Source organism: Kryptolebias marmoratus, linkage group LG1, assembly GCF_001649575.2.
Source record: "Kryptolebias marmoratus isolate JLee-2015 linkage group LG1, ASM164957v2, whole genome shotgun sequence".
In the NCBI taxonomy this organism is placed as follows: Eukaryota; Metazoa; Chordata; class Actinopteri; order Cyprinodontiformes; family Rivulidae; genus Kryptolebias; species Kryptolebias marmoratus.
The window spans coordinates 6223996-6247475 of NC_051430.1; the positions used below are offsets into that span (position 1 = coordinate 6223996).

A 23480-nucleotide genomic window follows, 5' to 3' on the forward strand; every position below is an offset into this window, starting at 1 on the left:
GTTTTAACACTGGATTTTAACTACTAATAATATACATCCCAGAGTTACATAAACAGAATGTGACTCTATAAGTGTAAAATTAACTCTGCTTTTGCACAAAGTCTGCTAACACCAAAACATTTAACACTTTTGAATTTGCTGTGTAGTAGCTAGTTTATTTTTATTGTTTAATTGTCATAATCCTCTAATCCCCAGCAGGGAAATTCATTCTCTACATTTTTCTTTTCTCACACGTGTGGCAGAGGACTGCCATCTAAAGCAGCGTTCCCCAACCTTTTTAGCTCCATGGACTGGTTCATTATCAGACAGTATTTTCACAGAACAGCCTTTAAAGGTGTGATTGATGAATACAACAAAATAAAATGATACGACCGGCATGAAAATAGGGGTATTTTTAAAACATAATAAACATAAATCCAGTGTGTACTCGCAGCTTTGTTAGTTGCGTCCTGGTATTGTGTTATCAACATGAATAACAACCTCTCCTCCCCCAATAACAAAGATAAGTAATTCATAATTTTAGCACAGATGTTTTTAATTATGAATTATTTTCATTAGCACATGCATGCAGACAAAACTGAAAAGGTCACATTGATTTATGAACTAATATGACAGAATATTGATAATATTAATCAGTGGTGGGCCGTCAGGGCCAGCAAGGCCTTCTCTGCTGGCCTAACATAACCAAGAATCATGATCATAATTATGATAAAGGTTAATTTAATTTTTAATTTACTTTCCCTAGATATCTAAAAGTAATCATATTCTCTTCATGTCATATTACGCTCTTTACAGTGCTGTTGTTTTTAGGTTAGAGTTTTTATCCAATCAGAATTCAGCTATCTTATATTGCCAGGCTATATGAAATCTGCCCGGGACTTCAGAATCAACAATGTGGGCGTCTGTGCACTGTCAGTGAACGGGCAAATACTGTTGATAGACAGTTGCGATAGCCAATCAGATCACGAGTTGTGTCAGTAAGGCCCTCTAGCTAGGCTCACGTTGAATGTGACATTTACGCGTCCTGTGATTGGATATGGACATTTACTAGTTTGAGCCACGGCAATGCTATGCAGATCAACAGAGTCACACCCAGGACTGTTACAGGTTAAAAACTTTTAACCCACAAAGGCTGAAGGAGAGCAACACGTTGATTTGGTTGCTGATATACTGGCAAGGCCGTTTTCAAGACAAACTTTCCAAGAGAAGCAAGATCTCGTTAGAGGAGGACGGCCAACCCCGAGCTAGCTAACCTGTTCCAGAATGGATTTTGTGTTAAAATAAGTGTTTTGGGGGACACCGCCGTTTTGGTGAGTGCAAACATTTTATTTATTTTATTCTATTTTTTTTAGTTTTGACAGTAGCATACCAGATATGTTTTAATTGCTGATGCGGGTTTGTCGATTTTTAAAGTGCACTGGATAATAGCCCATTTTGTACACAACTGAGGTAATGCAATGCCAAGTAGTGCTTAAGTGTGTTTAACTACTCTCCAATCCTGGTGTTATAAATGTTGGCATAATGAAAGGTATTTTTGACTAAGTTGGACATCACTGAAGGCCTAAGTGTGAAATGCATCGCCCGCCACTGATAATAATACACCATCATCATCAACTTTATTTATATAGCAATTTGACACCAGCCACAGCTGGAACAAAGTGTTGAACATCAATAATAAATAAAATAAGCATAAAAATAAATAACAAGGCTAAACACACAAAATGAATTAAAAACTCAATTCCAAACACAATAAAACAACGAAGTTAACAGATAAAATCAATACCAATAAAAATTAAGTAAAATCAGTTGGGTTGAAGGCCAATGAGTAAAAATAAGTCTTCAAACGAGGTTTAAAGATGGACAGTTGTCGTGTTGAGGGAGGGCCCGACTCAGCGGCTTCAGGTTCCATGGGATGGTCCACACTTGCTGAGCCGGAGCGGGCAAGGGTGCTGGGCACATCAGCACCAACAACATCAATCAGGCAAGCATCCACTGGTTCCAAAAAACGCCAAGGCAAGAACACACTGGAAAACATTTCAGGGACTGGCTGGGAACCATTTGATCGCAACAAAAAGGCTTTCAGCCTCACAAGGCATCACCACGTCGGCGATGACGTTTCTGCCGGGAGGGCAGCTCTGGAAAAAGGTGAGCTGGAATTCCCGACAGAGCCTGTGAGAAAATTTTATGTTCCCGTGCATTAAAGGTGGCCTTGATGATAAAATGTGGTCTTAGATCCAATAATGTTTGGCGATCATACACCAACAATAACTTAGTTTCACTTGTGCCAAGGGTCAAAAACAACAAGATAACAACTAGAATTGACAGTGAGAGACGACCTGCCATGTACACCGGCACCATCTTGTTCTCCAACACTGACAAAACATTGGACTCCTTCACTGAGTTTAGATTTTTTAATTTCATATTTATGGTCTGCTCCCATTCTGACAGTAACTAAGGACGCTCGTATTGCTACACGTAGCACTGCTCAAGATGGCCGCTTAGATTCTCAACTTGCTAGCGCAGAGGCGGCCAGTCGGTGGCGATAATGCGCCGAAGCCGCAAATAAACAAGAGAAGAAAAAGAAAACTAGGTTTCCGCTTCCTCTTCAAAAGATCCGCGCAGCCACATCCATTCATGTAAGTTTTAACATTCGAAAATGAAATTGTTTCAGACATTTTTGATGATTTTAGAACCAGATCGTTTTCATTTGATGTCGCCACAAACACGTGGAACCAGAGTTGGAACATTACCTTCCGGGATGGTACGCACGTGGCACGAAGCTAACAGCTTTGCTAACATCAGCTAGCATAGCTAAACTGCTAACAGTCGCACTGAGCCGTGTCCTCCCTGTGAAACATTAATCTCCTGCTGTAATTTACCCCCGTTCTGACAGAATCTGGGCAAAGGTCAAGGAATGTCCGCCAGAACCAGGGTTCTGTTCCTGGGTCTGATCTTTCAGCAGGCCGGTTCCTCTCAGGGCTAAGTCAGCCGCAGTTTTGGTTCCAACCACTGAATTTGGGATTTTCCTACCTAACAGGGCTATCACTTATATAAATCCATAAGTCTTGTTCAGTGGTTTGGAATGATGGTGAATCTGCGATGATCATAAATGGGGACAGTGGGAGCTGTCCCCATTTATGATCATCGCAGATTCACCATCATCAGAATTATATTAATCATCTAATTCTGACTATTTGAGAGATAGTGGTGGCATCAATAAAAGATGTTGGATTTTTCAGAAGGAGCAAAAAATAAATAAAAAAACTTTGTTTTTATTACCTATTACCTATACTACAAATATTAACCGGTTTAATTTGTCAGCACACTTTCCCCTTTTTTACCACCACAATGTGGTAATAACATAAAAACAATATGAATTTCTGTGTTAACAAATTCAGTATTGGGGTTTTATTCCTAGTTGTTTAATAAAGTGTACCGATTGATATAATTCTAACAACTGAAAAAGCTTCTTCAAAGAACATATGCTTAAAGTTTCATGACAATCTTTAAAAATATGTAGAAATTAAAACGGGTTTTGTGTCAGATGACTACTTTTCACAATATTCCAAAATTTAGAACTTTTAAAATGCTCTAACTTTCCTCTTTTCTAAACCCAAATATTATTTGAAAATTCTTTTAATGCTCTTTTATTCAAAATAATTTCTTTTAACGTGGACGTTTTGTAATTCTTGTTGAAGTTTCTGTGATTGTTGCTGGCTGTTTCAGTGAGCTGCACACCAAGTCAGTGTTACGTTTTTCTACACAGTCTTTAAGAACCTGGAATTTAATTTTAGTCTTTTCAAGGTCTGGAAAAATCTGGGACGTTAAAATAATAAATAAATACAATAAATATCTGAGCACTGTTCAAACACTTCTTATAATGTTGCAGAATTTACATGAAATGTTTCTCCTTAGACTTAAAGATAACCTAAAACTACCTGGAAAACCTGAACATATGAGTCTGGAAAAGTGGATTTTAAAATTGGAGATTGTGTATTTGCCACAAAATGATGACAGCAGCAGTTTAAAACAAATGTCTTGAGAAAATTATTTTCTACAATGTAGACAAAGAACTTCATAACAGGGTGTGTGCAGATTTATGAAGTGTAAAGTTATTGTTCAGTCAAACAGAATAGATCTGTTTGGAAATCCCCTCTGATATCCGTCACTGTCAGCACTGAGCTCCTCTCTGCCTCTCACTGACAAGCTGTGTTCTCTTTAGGGTTTGGTGATAAATGAAAATCTTTCCACAGCCCATTGTCAGTCCAACAACCAACAATTAGTGACACATTCATGCAACTGTCCTTAAGCACACACCTTTAACCTGCTGATAATGGACATTTGGTTAATTTTGACTCTTCACCAGCCATGGCTTTATTGTTTTGGACAAGACTTTAATTCAGCAGTAAATATCCATGATTAAGCACCGATCGAGAACATGTGAGGGTTCAATCCAATAAACCTCTCTATCTGCAGTGCCGGGGCACACAGCCAGAAATCAGAGTGCTAAAAATTGGAGGAAGCTGCCTCCAGCTTTCATTGCTGATTATGATATACCGTATTTTCTGCACCATAAGGCACAGTCTCAATTATGGCGTCCATTTCTGTACTTAACCCATACATAAGGCGCACCGGATTATAAGGCGCATGCTGAAACATACGGTCTACAAAAAAAAAAGGTCACGGAAGCAAAATGGTGAGTTTTGTTGAACTTTATTCTACTATGTAACAATACACTCACATTATTTTTTATCATTCTTCTTCCACAAATCCATCAAAGTCCTCATCTTCTGTGTCTGAATTGAACAGCTGGGCAATTTCGCCATCAAACATGCTAGGTACCCTCTCATCATTGTCGGAGTCAGTCTCGTTGCCAGAGGGCTGTTCAGCAATGATGCCGGCTTTCGCAAAAGCTCTGACAACAGTTAAAGCAGATACCTTAGCCCAGGCATCCACAATCCATTCACATATGATGGTGTAACTCACCCAGTGCTACCCCCGTCTTAGTAAACCGTTCGCCGTCGGTCATCCATCGCTCCCACGCCACTCGCAACTTCACTTTAAACGAGCTGTTTACACCAACGTCCAGCGGTTGGAGTTCTTTTTTTAATCCTCCTGGAATGATGGCAAACTCTGAGTTAGTATTATATTACATAATGTCCTCTGATTAGTTTATCGCTTCCAGTGTACGTACTGTATGTATTATGTAGTGTTCTCTGATTGGATTATCGCTGCCAGTATACGTAATGGTAATGTACACATTACCGTACATCCCTGTGTCAGGGACAGATTTTGGAATTTAGTGCACACATAAGGCGCACCAGATTATAAGGCGCATCGCAGATTTTTGAGAAAATTGAAGGGTTTTAGGTGCGCCTTATAGACCGGAAAATACGGTAAATAAAACCAGTATATATGGTATAGAAATAGATCGATGAAGCAGTCAATTGATTGTATTGGCAGATATCGGTCACTTTAAAAAAATCGACAGTCTGTCATGTCTCTATGTTTGGAACAGATTACCAATGATGATGAAAATGCAGCTGCCACAAACAGCTTACTGTAGCCCACACTTTAGTTTTTTTTTAGCAAGAATAATCTTTTATGTCATTTTTTAATGTACAAGTTCTTTTAAGTGTTGTTAAGTCTATATTTATTTAAGTTAAACCGTTATTATTAACTATTTTAAATGAAAAAGACAGATTGGTCAGAAATAATTTAAAAAATCAGTGTTGTGTATCCACCATCAGCTGCCTTGATTTCTGAAGATCTGTAACACTGAAAAACTCAATTAATCAACCCTAAATTTGTAATCCTTTGGGCAGTCTGTGTTAACCAGCTGATAGTTTTTTGTAAATCTTTTTGTGTGTGTGTGTGTGTGTGTGTGGCATCTTAGAACTATTGTGTGATTGGATGGAAATGTGAAGTTGGCGTGATTAATTAGGAAAAGTGAAAATGTTGACGTTATTGTAAGGACTTCATGGTCATTCTTTCCTGGAGTTTCTCACGAGGTATGAAACTTGTTCCGTACTGCAGAGGAACCCATAATTCATTTATGTATTTTCTCGAGAACAAAAACAAAGGTTGTTCTGGCCGAGACATTTCATACTTATTGAGAAAGTCAAGTGCAGAACTCCCAAGAAGCCCTCGTAGTGGGAATGTCAACATTTTCTCTTTTCTACATCAACTGCGCCCACTTCAAATCTCTGACCAATCACACAGTAGTTGTTGAACACCACACAAAACAAAAATTCTGCCCAGCGATGTTTTGACAACAAGCTGCAAGAACAGGACTGTGAGGAAGAACTGAGCTCCTTGTTTTCTCGTGGCCCTGGTAGAGAGAGAACACTTTTTTTCGGTTCTTGCAGAGGATGTAATAAGCTTCAGTCTGAAAATCTGTTGGTAGAAACTTGTTCAATCTAGGGATGAAAGTTTGCAGTCACTGATCTGATCTGCTACACAATGAGCAGACAGCAGTGGGGAGGTAATTTAGCTTCTGAAAGAACATCTCTTCAAATCAGTGACCACTCTGTCCAAGCTTTCCTCCTACAATAATCAGCTGCTGCAGTTTTTATTTCCTCAGCATCTTAGCCAAATGAAGAAGGGAAAACTGATTTGGTGTACAAGCGGAAGTCTGCCTGATCATGCATACATTATATTATTATTTTCAGCTGCTCCCATTAGCACAAATGTTAAGTTAAACACAGAGGTGCATCGTGGAATTATGATTTGAGCTTTAGAGCATTTTATTGTGGCTGCATCTATGTTCACACAGGCTCCTGTTCACAGTGAAGCTGGATAGAAAACCATCAGGTGTTTGATCATGTATTGTGGAGTTTTATTGGTGGAAATCTTCAGTGACACGCTTACACTGAGCTTTGTAAAGAAGTCACAAATTATTTTATGGCCTGCAACTGAATGTGAATGTACTATAATATATTGGAACATTTATGACGAAATATTTTTATTAGAATAAATATATTTGTGACTTTCTTTGCTGATTCATCTCATACTCTTTTGTTTAAATTGTGCTCCCAAAAAGATTAGTATAAAGCAGGGGTGTCAAACTCCAGGCCTTGAGAGCAGCTGTCCTGGAAGTTTTAGGTTTTTTTGCTCCAACACATCTGATTCAAATGGTTTAATGACCTCCTTACCAAATCTTCAAGTTCTCCAGGAGCATGGCAACAAGTCATCCATTTAAACCAGGCGTTTTAAAGCAAGAACATGTCTAAAACATGCAGGAGAGCGGCCCCCGAGGAATGGAATTGACACCCCTGGTATAAAGAGTTATAGCCCTACTTTGTCACATTTCCTCTAGAAATTTAGGCGCCTTTATCCCCCAGGTAAAAACGTAAGGATATGGCTGAAATGGAACTTGGTGTAAGTCTGCATCTAGCAGATAAAAGTTTGTCAAATGTGTCCAATGTTTTCTGTCCTGTTTGTCTGTTACCTAACCAGTCAGTGTAAGGACGCTTTGGTTACAGTTCTGATTTTTAGTCGCACAACTTTAGTGTTGGCTACAGAAAACTGGTTTAGTTCAGTTGTTCTCTCTGTCCCATTGATGTTATACTGGCAGAATGTTGTCATTTTGTTTTAAAGTCTCATTTATAAGGAAATTCCAGTTTTTCAGAGAGAAAGTTTAAAACAAACCTGTCCTCCTGTTTTCAGTGGACCCTTGAGAAGTTGGTGTTATTTGTTCAAGAGGTCTGATCTTTGATCCTCCTCCCAGCAGAATGCCCAAATCAAAGGAAGTGCTATCTTCTACGTCTGGAAGTGACTCTGACAGTGAAGTAGAGACCAAGGTTTGTGCTTTAATACAACTTAACATTTATACAGTTGTTCCTTGTACTTGTACTTTAAATGCATCTGAGAAATGTTTTAACCTGAGTGAAGTTGCCCCCCCCCCCAACTTTTTCAAATCAGACAAAATTGGTGTCAAACGTTTGTGCTACATTTGTGCTGCTTCGTTTGTACCGCTATCATTTTAAAGATATAAATAGAAAAGTTTCCAGGGTTCATCAAAGGTCAATGACCATCTGTTCATGTTGGAACTGTGAATTTATTTCAATTAATATGTTCTAAATATTATCATGAATAATTTATTTATAGCCTGAAAGAAATTATTTTGGAACTAGATCTTATTTAGAATGAACAGGTTGGTACAACACCTCCCAAAACAAACTCGGTGACCTGTATCTTAGCTTCCGATCACTAGAGGGTGCTATTACACAAACTGTACTTTTGAAATACAAAAAACAAGAATAGAACCAAACATGTGCTTGCCATCTATTCAGCCTTTTTGAGCACAATGTTATGATCGACAGCCATCATCAATACTTCATAGCAGTGCATCGGGGTAAGTTTGTCCACTTGCATCTGCAGTGGACAAGATTTATAAAAGGAATGTTTTCTTTTTTTTTTACATATTTTCCAAAACTAACTATTTCAGTACAGTATGATATAAGACAGTTCATCTGTGCAAAAACAAAAAAAAAATCAGGGTTCTCCTCCAACTTCTGCTATTGCAATCTGCAGAAATGCACCCCTGAACAACCAATCAGAGCCAGGAGATTGTCTCAACGCTGTGCTAATGGCATAAAACAATGTAGGAAAACAGTTTATCTGCAGTCCTCAGTGGCTATGCTAGGTAGCCAGAGCTGTCATGACATGCAATGCTATCAAGAAAAAGCAAAATGTACAATGACCTCAGAAAAGAAGTAACAACACCATCTGAAAAGACCAGCATATTATTTAATTTCCCTTTGGGATTAATAAAGTATTTTTGAATTGAATTGAATTGAATATGCCCTCACACTGTGTTCCACATAAAAGAATAATGGCCAGCTTTCCTGAAAGAAAGTAGTTTTTTGTTTTGTGAGTCAGCTGTTATTTGAGTTAACAGCTGACATTGGAGAAACTAATAAGAAAGTTCAATGTATTTTTTTTTTGTTGTTCAAAAGACACTTACCTTCATTGTTCTGCTAGTTTTGTAATTTGGCAACTAGCATATTGGCATTTTTGTCCAATTGAATGCATAGTTTATTTTAAAAAGACTGATAGAAAATGGGTGGTTCTGAAGAGCTCAGTGACTTCAGGTTTGGTACTGGATTAGGATGCCACTTTAGCAGTAGGACGGTTGAAGTTTCGTCCCTGCTGCATATTCCAAGGTCAGCTGTAAGAGATATTATTAGAAAGTGGAAGCTTTTAGGAACATTAGTTACTCACCCATCATGTAGGAACACAGAACAATTGCTAAGGTGCATGGTGCATAAAGATCACCAACTCTCTGCTGATTCCACAGCTGAAGAGTTCTGAACTTCCGGCATTAATGTCAGCACAATAACTGCAGCAGGAGCTTCATGGATTGGCTTTCTAAGGTTGAGCAGCAGAAAAAACATTTCCATAAGTATATTGTCAGTCAGTTAATATGTCAGGTGTCCTCAGATTCGGCCATGATCAGTCTGATCGTTTCTATGTAATTTAACGTGACACCTCCTACACCCAGCAAACCGTGTCCATGTTCGAGTAACTGTGGTAGCAGTTTCCTCAGGACCCTCAGACAAACACTGTTCAGTTGCTGTCTGATAATCACATGACGGCTTTGATGTGGTTTTAGGCAAAGAGAAAAAAGTCAGCTGCACCAGAGAAACCAGCAAAGAAACAAAAAAGTGGAGAGAGCTCCAAGCCGAGCGGCTCATCCAAGAGTGGCGGTAATGGTGACGACAACATGTTTCAGGTGAGTAAGATGGAGGACTTACATATTTTTTTATCTAGTTTATTTAAATTATAACAATTATAAGAATGCAACTGTTCGGTTGATTAAAGTCTGAGTTGAAGCCTGAATTGTGTTGTGCAGAGGGATGTTAAAGATTAACAGTTTTTTTGTTTTATCACTTGATATTTCTAAATAAATTAGTTACATGAACTGATAATGCTGAAAATAAGGGATGTTATTAAAGGGATAGTCAAGTCAACTTTAAAGTGACTGTCGAATAGTTATTAATAATTAGTATTCAGTCACAGAGCACGGAAATTATTTGAGAAATCTCTAATGAATTTTTTGAATATAAAAAAAAACCCAAAACATTTTAAGTAAAAATGTCACCATTTAGTAATCCCAGTAACTAAAATGGCATATAATCTCCCTAATCTACCTATAAATCAAAGTTTTTTTAACAGGTATGTCATCATAAATAATCCTTTTAATTCTAATCCTTTTATTTTCTTTAAAATATTTTGTTTTTCTCTGCCAGCTGCCGTAGCGGTAGTGCTAGGACATTGCTTTGAATAATGTTTGACAGCCCTACCTTTTTTAAATATACAGCTGGAATTTCTAATAATCATTCTGTACTAGTAAAGATCGGGTTTTCAAACCGGTGCACTCGTAAACAAACCTAGATTGTTATCAGCGAGTTTAAAAGGACACTGAGAATCCAACGGTTTTACACTAAATTCAAATGTGAAGCAGTTTTATTTTACTAAGATTTTACTAAGTTTCTTTGCTCTCATATGAAACAAGTGTGAGGACATTTTATTTTAAATAAAGACTGGATGTTCATTTAGTAATTACTTAGCCCCTACAGACAGATTTTTAAACACTTTACTAAGCATTAGAGGTTGTGTTGAACTGAAACCTTTATGCTGTAGTTTTATTGAAATTTGTCAGTATTCATAACATTTTTTTATATTTTCCCTATTTTAATTATTGAAATTTTATGAACCGTCATACATTTTCAGTTGAAAATGTTTTTGATAGATCATAAAGCATGAAACTTTAAAAAAACAATGAAAATTGGTGAAAAAAAGATTTCATAGAGCCCTACAATATAATGGAAATGCACTCTATTGTTGTTTGTTTTTTAATGGAACTCCAAAGAGCATTTGTTAACGTTGACTTTGCTTTATGCAGATTGGTAAAATGAGATACGTCAGTGTCAGAGACTTCAAGGGTAAAGTCCTGATTGACATCAGGGAGTACTGGATGAACCAAGATGGGGAGATGAAGCCAGGGAAGAAAGGTAACCACAGCACTAAGCTTGCATGTACGAATGCAGATAAATTTACTGGTACCCTTCTACAATAATTCAAAAAAACAACAACAACAGTTTCATCACTCCCAGAGACTTTGGTTGTTGTCAACATACATCTTGGTGAATTCCTATTCTGAATGCTTTCCTGGGAGATTGGCTACAGTCCCATGAACCTTTTGCTTCTTAATAATGTCAGCTGTGGTCGGAGGAACATGAAGCTGCTTGGAGATGGTCTTCTAGCCTTTAACTTTAACATAGATATCTACACTCACTGGACACTTTATCAGCTTCACCTGTTCATTTTCTTTAAAACAAATAACTAATCAGCCAATCACATGGCAGCAATTCAATGCCTTCAGGCGTGTAGACGTGGTAAAGGCGACTTGCTGAAGTTCAACCCGAGCATCAGAATGAGGAAGAAAGGTGATTTAAGTGACTTTGAACGTGGCGTGGTTGTTGGTGCCACATGGTCTGCTGATCTACTGAGGTTTTTACACACAACCATCTCTAGGGTTTGAAGAGAATATCCAGTAAGCGGCATTTACATAGACAAAAAAGCCTTGTTGATGTTACAGTAGAATGGGCAGACTGGTCTGAGATGACAGAAAGGCAACAGCAGCTCAAATAACTACTTGTTCCAGCCAAGGTCTGCAGAAAACCATCTCTGAACTCACAACATGTCCAACCTTGAAGCAGATGGACTACAGCAGCAGAAGACCACATTGGGTGCCACTCCTGTCAGCTAAGAACAGGAAACTGAGGCTACGATTCACACAGGCTCACCAAAATTGGACAACAAGAGATTGTAAAAATATTGCCTGGTTTGATGGGTCTGGATTTATTGGACTCCAATGGTCTCCACAGCCACTAGATCTCAGTCCAATCGAGCACCTTTGGGATGTGGTGGAACAGGAGATTCACATCATGGATGTGCAGCTGACAAATCTGCAGCAACTGTGTGATACTAACATATCAATATAGATCAGAATCTCTGAGGAACGTTTCCAACAGCTTGTCGAATCTATGCCACTAAGAATTAAGGCAGTTCTGCAGGCAGAGAGGGTCCAATCTGATTCTAGCAAAGTGTACCTAATAAAGTGTCTGGTGACTGTATAATTTTCTTTCTGAGCTCCTCAGACAGCTCTCACCATTGTTTTCTCTGCTCCATGTTCAGTGTGGTGAACACAGCCATACCAAACTACCCAGTGGCCGTTTTTTTTCTCTTTAAGTAGACTAAATGGCTGAAAGAAAGCTTGAAGACACCTGGAATACTAAATAAATTCAAACATTTAGATTGAAACATGACTGCACTGCAAAGATTATTAGTTTCTTTAAGAGGACCAACAAATTTGTTCATATTTTAGTAGATCTTTGTAAAATAAACAAGTCATTTCTTTTCACAATTTGTTTTTGTTTACTCTGTCACATCCCATATAAATCAGATGACTGATTTTAACTGAATCACTTTGTTTTAATGAGCTATGAGGGGACCAACACATTTATCCATATCTGTATTTCAAAGCAATTCAGATCAAATACATGTGCGTTTTACAGAGCCTGTAAAAAGTATTCACTCCCTGCATGTTTTATTATTTATAAATCAATCACAGTCAAGATAAACTGACCTTTTGGACCAAAAAATCCCTCTTCAGTGTTAAAGTGAAATTCAATTTCTACAAAGTAATACCAATTACAAAAAAAGATAATATAATGATAAAGTAGGTGATTGGGGAAAAAAGGCCAATTTATATTGACCATGATTGACTTATGACAGCAATAAAAAGGTAAATCATCCAAAGGGGTAAATAGTTTTTTTTTAAAGATGGCTGTTTGATGTTTTGAATGCTTTGTGATTTAAATGCACTATTGACCTGTGTTTTTTTGTTTATTTTTAGGTATTGCCTTGAATCCTGAACAGTGGAACCAACTAAAAGAGCAAATTTCTGAAATTGATGATGCTATTAAAAGAATATAATCATTCCTGCAGATGTTATCTGTTGAACCAGTTGGACATGTTTATTAAGCAGTTTGGTTAAAACCATGGTATTTTTTAGATTTGTAGTTTCCTGATGTAGTTGTGTGCGTACTTTAGGTTCATGTGTGAAATTTGATTTTTGAGCTGTTTCAGAAAAAATGTGAATGACCAGGTGGCTGATTGTTACCCTTGGTGAGGGCAGTACTCCAGTATAGTAACGTTTTTGTATTGAATAATAAAAATAATGCACTAGTTAAATACTGTTTTTCTTCTGTAAAAGTTACTGTTTAAAGTTTATTTTTTAGCTCTAAATTTTAGGACTTTGTTCAAACAACAAAAACAGTCAAACAAACTGGCATCATTGTCGATAAAATAAAATGTCAAGTATTTGTTTTATTTTTACAACAGTTTATATTCTCGACACTCGTGATTCCAACTTTTTGAGCTTTATGCCCAAAAATATAATTGGCAGAAACTTGAGACCCTGACTTTTTTTAACAGGTTTTTTTTTTATATTGACATTAAATCAATAATTACCAACAAAGACCCCCACCCTGGTCCCTACCTATAACAAGGAAGTAGAAGAAAAAATAAAATGGCTAAAAAGAAATAGAAGATCTATAATTACATTTACACCTCCATACATATTACATATACAGATGTCAACACATCTGCATAGTGCTCAGTTCAAAAATGATTTGACAATCTACCCTCCAGAAAAGGATTCCAGGTGATTACCTACTCCAAGGAGTTTGGTTTCTGTATGTTGATTGGTTTGTTGGTTAGCAACATTACTTAAAAAACTAATAACAGATTTTGAAAAGTAAAATCAGGAAATAAGAGTTGTCTTTAGAAATTATAACATTTTGGTGGTGATCTGGATCATGATCCACATTGGACTTTTTTTTTTTTTTAGTTTTTAATTTTTTTTTATACAAAGTCCCTCTTTAGGAAAATAAAGAACCTCTGTAATCCAGCCTGTATATAGTTGAAACCAGACGTTTACATACACTATATGAAATGGCATGTGCATTTTTTTTTCCACACTCATGTGAAATTGGAATAAACTTTTCCTGTTTTAGGTCAGTTAGGTTAGGATGTTCAAAATTATTTCTATTTGCTAAATGCCAGAATAATGAGAGAGAGAAGGTTTTTAAGGCCATTTTTTGGTTTCTTCAAAGTCAAAGGTTTTAAAAAAAACTAAGGTCACTATGCCTTGAAACAATTTGGGACATTTGATGTCATGTGTTTGAAGCTTCTGATAAGTTTATTAATAACATCTGAGTTAATTAGAGACACACCTGTGCATGCAATTTAAGGCACACGTGAAAGACTGATTCCTTGTGTAATATCATGGGAAAGTCAAAAGAAAGAAGATGCATGAAAGTGTCTTGTTCAAACAAGATGGGAATGTCCAGCCATCATACTGCTCGGGAAAGAGACAGGTTCTGTGTCCCAGAGATGAACATGCTTTGGTCTGAAATGTGCATATCAACCCAAGAACCAAAGCAAATGATGCTGATGGTGAAGATGCTGCTTAAACTGGTAAGAGTGTGTTATTATCCACAGTGAAATGAGTACTGTATCGACATGGGCTGAAAGGCCACTCTGCCAGGAAGAATCCATTACTTCAAAAGAAACATAAAAAAGCCAGATTAATGTTTGCAAATGTACACAGGGACAAAGACCTTCATTTTTGGAGACACGTTCTGTGATTTGACAAAACTAAAATTGAACTGTTTGGCCATAATCACCATCATTACATTTGGAGGAAAAAGGGGGAAGCTTGCAAGCCTGAGAACACCATCCTTACTGTGAAACATGGGGTTGGCAGCATTATGTTGTGGGGTTGTTTTGCTGCAGGAGGGACTGGTGCCCTTCACAAAATAGATCGCATCATGAGGAAAGAACAATATGTGGAAATACTGAAGCAACATCTCGAGACATCAGGCAGGAAGTTAAAGCTTGGGCACAAATGGGTCTTTAGATGGACAATGAGCCGAAGCATGCTGCCAAACTGGTTAAGGATAACAAAGTCAATGTTTTGGAGTGGCCATCACAAAGCCCTGATCTCAATCCTACTCGAAATTTATGGGCATACTTGAAAAGGCATATGTGAGCAAGGCAGCCTACAAACATGGCTCAGTTACACCAGCTCTGTCAGGAGGAATGGGCCAAAATTCCTGCCAAGTATTGTGAGAAGCTTGTGGAAGGACATCCAAAACATTTGACCCACGTCTGACAGTGTGGGGAAAAAAAATATGCATGCATCTTTTTATATGGTGTATTTAAACTTCTGGTTTCAACTGTTAGTAGGTGGAGCGGCAGATTTCCAGTTTATCAGCATTAGCCTTCTGGTCAGCAGAGTTGTGAATACTATTAAGTACTTTTTTGGCAGGAGAGAGAGTAAGTGAAGTTGGCCACACCCCGAACAAGACATTAGGAGCGATATCGCCTTCAGTTACATTAAATAAGAAAAATTTCAGACCAGAATCTCCATGGAGGGACAGCTCCAAAATATGAGTATTTTGCTGCGGCCTGTTGGCATTGACCACAAAGAGGGGACACTGCGTCAAATTATTTTGTAAGCCTGCCTTTAGTGTAGTGAGCTCCATGTAGAATCTGACATTGAGTGAAACTGCCTAGTACGGATTGAAGATCTGTGAAACATGTAACATCTGCAATCAACAATCCCAAGTCTGTCTCCCATACAGTTGTCAACATATTGGAAAAGTTTAAAACATAAAAGAAAAAAAAAGGAAGAAATCGCTTTTCTCAGTGAGGGGAGAGGTTACAGAAACACTTCAAAATCAGGGGTTAGGAAGGAGAGATGATATGATCTACAAACATAATGTGGAGCTGGAAGGTATTCAAAAAAACATTCTTTCGGGAGAGAAAATGTATTTACTAAGTGTGAAAAAATGCAAAAGTATAATCAGCATACAAATTTCCCAAGTGTTTATACCTAACCTAGTTCATACAGAGAAAGTGTTATCCATTTTGGATGACTGCAATGCTCCAGCAGAGTGTTTGGAGGTAAAAAAATGCATCTAAATTGAAGCCAGACTTTAAGACAGAGAGCCACTATCACATTCTTGGTGTAACTAGAAACAGACGAGAGAAGAGGTGAGGATAGTGAGGCTTTGAATGATATCTGAGGAGCAGAATTAGTTTTCACAACCACCTATGATTGGGGGAGCTAACCATTGGTGGTACAAGAGGTCAGGTACCACCAGACCTTTGGGTCTCTGCAAGACTTGATAGTGTAGCCTGGGTGGTTTCTTGCTCCAAAAATAAATAGATAAATAAATAAATAAAAATCTAGAATTAGACTATTGATGTGAAAAAAAGGCCCTCAATTATGGGGTGTAACTAAGGACGCTCATGTTGCTACACGTAGCAGGTAGGTAGGTAGGTACATTTATTTATATAGCACTTTTCAGCACAAGGCGACTCAAGGTGCTTTACAACACAAGAACGAAATTACAGACAGAGTTACAAAACATGATAATGCAGGTACGAGATAACTAAGCTAAAACATGACAATGATAACTAATTGTGCAGTAACTAAGTTAAGTGTACAGGAAAGCACTGCTCAAGATGACCGTACAAATTCTCCTCGCTGGCGCATAGACCGACCGTTCCAGTGTTTCTGTAGTTCAGTGGGCGGCAGTAACAGCGCTCATGTTCCATTACACCAAACAGTTACAGAAGGAGAAGAAGAAGAACCATAGCAACGATAAACAACAATGGCGGTCTTCTCTGCTGCTCGGTCCCTTTTAAGCTTCGCCTGCTTCTTTCTCTCTGTCATTACCTTCTCTTCAAATCAAAACACAACGAGCTCCGTCTTAACCACGGGCGCAACGGCCGAACAGAACTTCACATTCATTCCTACAGATTATTCCACCGGATTTGGGTCAACGAGTCCAACTCCGAGCGGCCCCTTGAAGCCTCGTGTTCCTGCGGAGCCGCTGCCTGTCTCTGGCTTCCTCCCGATTCCTCAGACGAGCGGTAAAAAAAAGAAATCAAACACACACACACACACACACACAAATATCTCGTTTTTTTATCTGGTTAAAAGTGTTTCATCTTGGAGAACACCCGCTAGGTCCAAAACTATCAAACAGAAAACATTATTTTGTTCAGCGAACTGATCTCAGTAATTATCTGTTTTAAATTAGATTTTAAATTGGGTTTCTGTGTGTGTGTGTCAGCTGACAGGTTGTGTCCCTGTGATGAGCTCCCTGGTGTGTGTGACATGAACTGCTGCTGTGACAGAGAGTGTACAGAGGAGGTGGTTCTGTTCACCAGCTGCTCCATCTCTGCTGTCAGGAGGTAAGGACTGAACAACAAAACAGGGCCGGCCCGAGCTCCAAGCAGCCCCCAAGCAAGAATATCTTTTGGGGCCCAGTCAGTTCATCACCCACTCAACATCATAACACACACCACTAACATGTGTTTATATTGTCCATACTTCACCAGTTGTGCTTTTAACACAACTAGTTTAATATGGTGAGCTGACAAGAACTGTTTAAATCGCCTGAATGCCAGATTGTTCTCTTAGAAAATTACATCAGCTATAGAATAAAGTGTTCTTTTATAATCTTTTATTTTATTTTATTTTTAGTTTATCTAATATCTCTGGCTGTCCAGAGTTTAGAAGTTGAAATGCTCCAGTAAGAGTATCTGAACAAATAGTACAAATGATCCGACAGGATAGGTTTTGTTTTCTTCCTTGTAAAAATCTAATTCAAAGGACTTTCCCAATTTTCCAAATAAATAATAAACCAAAAAGTAAATAACATAAATTAAAAGTAAATTAACAAAGATTGACACCCAGTTATTCACCAAACTCAACTTCTTTGTACCTTGTAAAAGTCATTTGCTTGTATGTTTTTTAAGTAATTTATATCTATACATCCTTTAATCTCATGATTCAAACTCTTCCATAGTTTCGCCCCACAAACAGAAACATTAAAGCACCCTAACAGTTTTAAAATGAAACAGTCCCCTCAAATCCTAACCTGTCTTTTTTATACAGCTCTTTTTCTGGTATTTGACCTTTTTTTAAAACATTATTTGTGCTGTTTGAAATTCTACCAGATCTGTAAGTTTTAAACTTCCTGATTGTAAAAATGATTTGTGTTTCCAGTAACCAACACCCTGGGAAAAAATATTTTTAGAAAAACACTATATGTATGTAAATTACAATATGATCTCACAGTAAACATAAACTGGGTAAATAAATGGAGGCAGGGAACCTGCAGCGTAATTCCAGACTGGTACTAGGGTGTAAATTTGATATGATTTTTAAAAAATCTGTTATGTTTACAAATGTCAAGAAGTTACAAGGGCAGCAGTGGCTCAGGGGTTGCCGGTTTGAGCCTGTCCGTCTCAGCCGTTGTATCCTTGGGCAAGACACTTCACCCGCCTTGCCTGCTGGTGGTGGTTAGAGGGCTCAGTGGCGCTGGTGTGATGGCAGTCTCACTTCTGTCAGCCTGCCCCAGGGCAGCTGTGGCTACAATGTAGCTTACCACCATCAGTGTGTGAATGTGTGGATGACTGACTGTAGTGTAAAGCACTTTGTGGTCCTTGAACTAGATAAAAAGCTAAACAAGTGCAGGCTATTACCATTTACAAACAAAGGGGCAATTTTATTCATCAAAACTATTTATTCATCAAATAACAATAACTTTATTCTTTAACCCGAAAATGTTTAAAGCAGCGCAATGATGGCCTGATATCAGACAGAAATGTCTGTCAACTCCATTGGAAGGGCAGCCATGATGAAGCAGTTCATTTCAGGTTGTAGTTTCAAGCTGCTCTTTAACCTTTTGGCCACAAGATGCCACCAAAGAAGACTGTGTTGAAAAGCTTTGAGTAATGAACCATTTTTCATGTCCTTTAAAGTATAAGCAGATCCTCTTAGGAGCCACGTGGTTTGCACTTTATATTATCCATAAGATGTAAACTCCCAAATAAACTCCCAGCAGAAACAGAGAGGGATCATCTGTCCTGTTGGTGTCTGGTGTTCAGACTGTACACATCATACGAAATGTAATTTTTCCATCCATCATAGGATAATCCCTGTCTAAAACTCTGACATGAAAGGCAGCAGATCATATGGAGTCCTTCAAGAAGTTGTAGGCCTTATAATTTTACTAAATGCAATATTAGAAGAAAAACTGAAGAAAGTGCTGGGGTTCTAACTGGGTTAGACAAACAGATCACATTCTTACTAAATAGGTGGTTTGACGCTTCAGAACAAGAGCAACTTGAATTTCTTTTCTTTCTTCACTTTAACAACAAAATTACTACAGCAGGGGCAGCTCCTCTCCCTGACTGGGTTTTTGGTATGGTAACACAAAGAGGTTTAAGGTGTCATCTGTCCAACTCTTTGCAGTGGCAGCGAGCAGCTGTGCAGCCGGAATGCAGCACACTACTCTCTAAGGACTACAATCGATGGGTACTCAGAGCTGCAGTCAGCCTTCCAGGAGGAGGCAAACTACGATATCTTCTGCATCCAGTCACACAACAGTGAGTCATCACGTGTCTGTGTTAACTTTAAAGGAGTTGTCATGTATAAAAAAAAAAACAGGGTCAGAATGTGTTGGTGGGGTCACAGTAAAAAGGTTTCAGGTTTGAATCTGAGCTGGGTCCTTCCAGTGTGCAGTTTACATGTTGTCTCCAGGCAGGTCTTCTCTGGTTTCCTCCCACAGACCAAAAACATGCAGGTTAGTCTTATTGGAGATCTTAGTGTAATCATGAAGGATTGTCTCTGTGTTTCTGTGATGGACTGATCTGTTCAGGGCGTATCCCACCTAGGCTTCACACCCACAACCTTGGTTAGGATTAAGAAGGTACAGGAAGTGGATAAATGAAGTATGGCTTGTTTGGAAGGGTTGCAGGAGGAAGCCTCTTCTCTTAAAACAAAAACATGGCATCACGACTTAGGTTTGTAGACTTTCATCTAAATGAACTACAAGACTTTGGACAGATGAGACCAAAGTACAGTTGTTTGCCTATAATGCACAACAGCATGGATGTAAAAAACATTAAAACAAAACAAAACAAAAAAACAGCATGTCAGCAGAAATACATACCAACTGTCAGCACAGTGGTGGAGGTGTGATGGTTTGGGCTCCTTACAGTCATTGAAACGACCATGAACTCCTCTGTAGACCAAAGGACTCTGGAGTCAAATGTGAGACCATCTATCTGACAGCTGAAGCTTGGACCAAACTGGGTCATGATGAAACAGAACAATGATCCCAAACACAGCAGCTGATCTACAACAGAATTCAATTCAATTCAATTCAATTCAAAGATACTTTAATAATCCCAAAGGGAAATTAAATGTTGTTGTAGCTCATAATCCTGGTTTTGTTAAAGAGTTGTTATAGTTGCTGATGGCTGTGGGCAGGAAGGATCTCTGATAGCGGTCTATCCCGATGTGTCCTCGATCCTGGTGTCCTCAAAGAGTCCCACCAGGTCAGCCTCGCTGGTCTCCTGCGAAGCCATGACGGATGAGCTCTGGAAGCGCAGGTCGGTCTTGAACTCCTGGGTGATCTCCGGGTCCAGGTGCTGAAAGGGCAGCTTCTGGATGAGCAGCTGGGTGGACTTCTAGTAGTGGTGGATTCCCCTGAGAGCCACGGTACCGATCCTGTAGAGGTGAGGCTTCTTCACTCCACTGGTGACCGAGGCGCTCTTACAGGCAGCTTTGGTGGTGAGCTGCTTCCTGGGAGCTTTACCTATGGTGGATTTACGGGCGGTCTGCTTGGTTCTGGCCATGAATGGACTTCAGGGTTCTTCACGTTCAACACTGAAGAGTAAAAGATGTTAATCAGCTGACTGATTAATGACTGAAGAAGAAAAGAATCAAGTATGGTCCAATCAGAGTCCAGAACCTCAACCTGACTGAAATGCTATGGTGGGACCTTAAGAGAGCTGAGCAGAAACAATGAAGGAATGTTAAACATGTGGGAGTCTGACAATAAAACATCACCTGAACAACAAACAACACGACTGTAAACTGTCCCTTTCTATGTGGGCTGTTACACCTCAGACTCAGATCCTCTATCAGAGACCTAGGAGTTTGAAGTTTCTATGCAGGATTCTTCTAAAAATATGTATCCAGAAGTGTGCTTCTACTTCACCTGTCTACAGATAGACCCACAGACACACTGTCACACAGACACACACACCCAGAGACAGTCAGACACACAGACAGACAGATAAAAAGACAGCCCATCTCAGCTTCTGATCTTCTTATCTTTCAGGTATGGATGGTTTGTCTCTTCCCTCTCCGGCTCTCCCATATGAAAACAGCTTTGATTCCCTCTACAAGCAGTTCTCCATCTTTGGTTTTGGGGCAGACAGCAGTGATGAGGTGCCCTTTGCAGATGTCCAGACCTCACCGGGATACCAGGTTTGTCTTGTTCTGCTCACATGACTCCTCTCATTTATTGTTAGTGTCATAAAAAGGAACTGATTCTAATAAATTCATTTGTTTGAAGGATTCAGTTTTTTTTTTAGAATAGATTTAGTTTAGGACAGAACAAAATATACAAAAACATGATTTTCTTTTCTTTGACTTATCACATTTCAGACAACACATTATGTTTGAGCATGCATACACACAGGTGTACATCACCTTGGTGCTCAGTTTTAAATGATCTGATAATCTGTGCCATTAACGTAGGGCACATAGGGGTTCCAGAGTATTTCAAATGTTAAAGCCTTACCGGCAGTAGTGGCTGAAAGAATAAAAATATTTATTGAGTTAAAAAATAATAGAAATACAAATCAGCACCTATGTAAGTGTTGTAAGTGAAACACTGATAGGATTGTACTCAGACCTGCTACCAGAGACAAGCCCTGCACACAGCTGATGTTACATTCATGAAGTGTAGCCTCCAACCACCATAACGCTGAACAAAGAGCTCCAACACATGTCCTGAAGTTAGGCTGTCTCAAGGTCAAAATTCTTCTTAAGTTTCTTAAGTTAGTGAACACATTCTTACTGCAGATAAGTAAGGAGACTGAGAAGAAATGAGCCTGTTTTGAACTCATAAGGCTTTCATCATGTTTCTGTGCTGATGTTTGTGTTTTCAGTATGGAGATGTTCTAGAGACAGCTGAGCCAATCGGACTCAGAGGGAGGTTCTGTCTCCCAACTCCTGGTGTTACTGCCGACTGTGTGAACAACAATCCTGCAGGTAGAACCTGTCCTGTATTTACACTGTTAACATACTGCTGCTGGAGGCTCTTTATTATAAACATTCCAAATGACTGGATGGGAAAATCTAATGTACATCTCTGCAGTTTAGTTTACTTTTTGTTTTGTTTTTTTATTCTTATAGATGGATTTATTTGTCTGTCTAACACGATTAAAGCAAACTAACCAAACTCCATTCTGGCTGGAAAATCACACTAACTGAACCTACAACAGATTTTATATTTTAACTTTTAATTTAAAGCTTTATTTAAAAACATTAATTATACACTGATATTTTAGTCATTGTAAGAATACAAAACAGACAGATACAGTGGTGTGTTTGTAAACTTAAATATTTCAACTGACTTCAATATAAAATTGGTAATTATTACCCTTTACCTGGGTTGGAGCTAAATTTTTACTGCAAAGGAAACTAAAGTTAAACTTTGTTTTCGACTTGAAGGAAAACTGGTGTACCATCCTATCTTGTAAGTTGATGCTAACACTGTCATTAATTCAGTGGGAATTATCAGAAATAAGTATCTCCTGGTTGGTTGAGTAAATTTATTGTCACGCTGATGAGTTTTGTAAATGAAATTAGATTTATTCTGACAGATCAGGAATCAGTGTGGTGAATGAACTGGCCTAACACTTCAACCAAACCATCAGAAACAAATCTACAGCTGAAAGTTAATGGCTTCTGACCTTTGACCTGTCAGCTGTTTGTTGAAGCCTCACATGTTACTTATTGTTGAGTCACATTACTGCTATCAGAAAGCAAGCAGCAAGCTGCAGAAAAGCTCCAAAGTCCAAAACAAATCAAGACTATTAAAGGCCTAGCATCCCTTGAAGTAATGCATATCTCTGTCACCTTACATACCAGAGTTATACACTAAGAACATTTTATGATGAGAAATGACAGAGTTGTAGCCGTTTAGGTAAAACCTTGAAAAATACTGTTATGTGTGATTTGATGCAATATTCAATTCAATTCAATTCGAAAATACTTTATTAATCTCAAAGGGAAATTAAATGTTGACGTAGCACATTTAAATCAATGAGTTATTATAGATGGTGATGGCTGTGGGCAGGAAAGATCTCCTGTAGCGGTCCGTTTTACAACTAATCTGAAGAAGCCTTTGACTAAAGAGACTCTGTTTTCCGATGACGGTCTCATGAAGAGGATGGTCAGGGTTGTCCATGATTTCCTTGATTTTATGCAAAATCCTTCTTTGCATCATCATCTCCAGAGGTTCCAC

At 38.5% G+C, this 23480-nt stretch overlaps 2 protein-coding genes across 3 annotated transcripts in view; both read left to right on the forward strand.

Annotated features, from left to right (window-relative positions):
• Window positions 1–2514: 2514 nt before the first annotated feature.
• Window positions 2515–13263, forward strand: sub1a (SUB1 regulator of transcription a). 2 transcript variants are annotated; one of them, XM_017438816.3, is made up of 5 exons: window positions 2515–2636; window positions 7669–7802; window positions 9617–9736; window positions 10910–11018; window positions 12926–13263. In XM_017438816.3, exons 2-5 carry the CDS (start codon window positions 7734–7736, stop codon window positions 13003–13005), a joined length of 378 nt encoding a protein of 125 aa, XP_017294305.1. In that variant the 5' UTR covers window positions 2515–2636; window positions 7669–7733; the 3' UTR covers window positions 13006–13263. The 2 variants fall into 2 exon arrangements, with proteins under 2 accessions (XP_017294305.1, XP_017294306.1); XM_017438817.3 differs by having other exon boundaries at window positions 2550–2636; window positions 7733–7802.
• A 94-nt stretch (window positions 13264–13357) lies between these two features.
• Window positions 13358–23480, forward strand: part of tctn1 (tectonic family member 1) — a 23129-nt gene continuing 13006 nt past the window's right edge. The window contains exons 1-5 of the mRNA XM_017438823.3: window positions 13358–17016; window positions 17220–17340; window positions 19409–19542; window positions 21285–21433; window positions 22120–22222. Coding sequence (XP_017294312.1) covers window positions 16755–17016; window positions 17220–17340; window positions 19409–19542; window positions 21285–21433; window positions 22120–22222 — 769 coding nt within the window. The 5' untranslated portion in view covers window positions 13358–16754. The remainder of the gene's footprint in view (window positions 17017–17219; window positions 17341–19408; window positions 19543–21284; window positions 21434–22119; window positions 22223–23480) is intronic.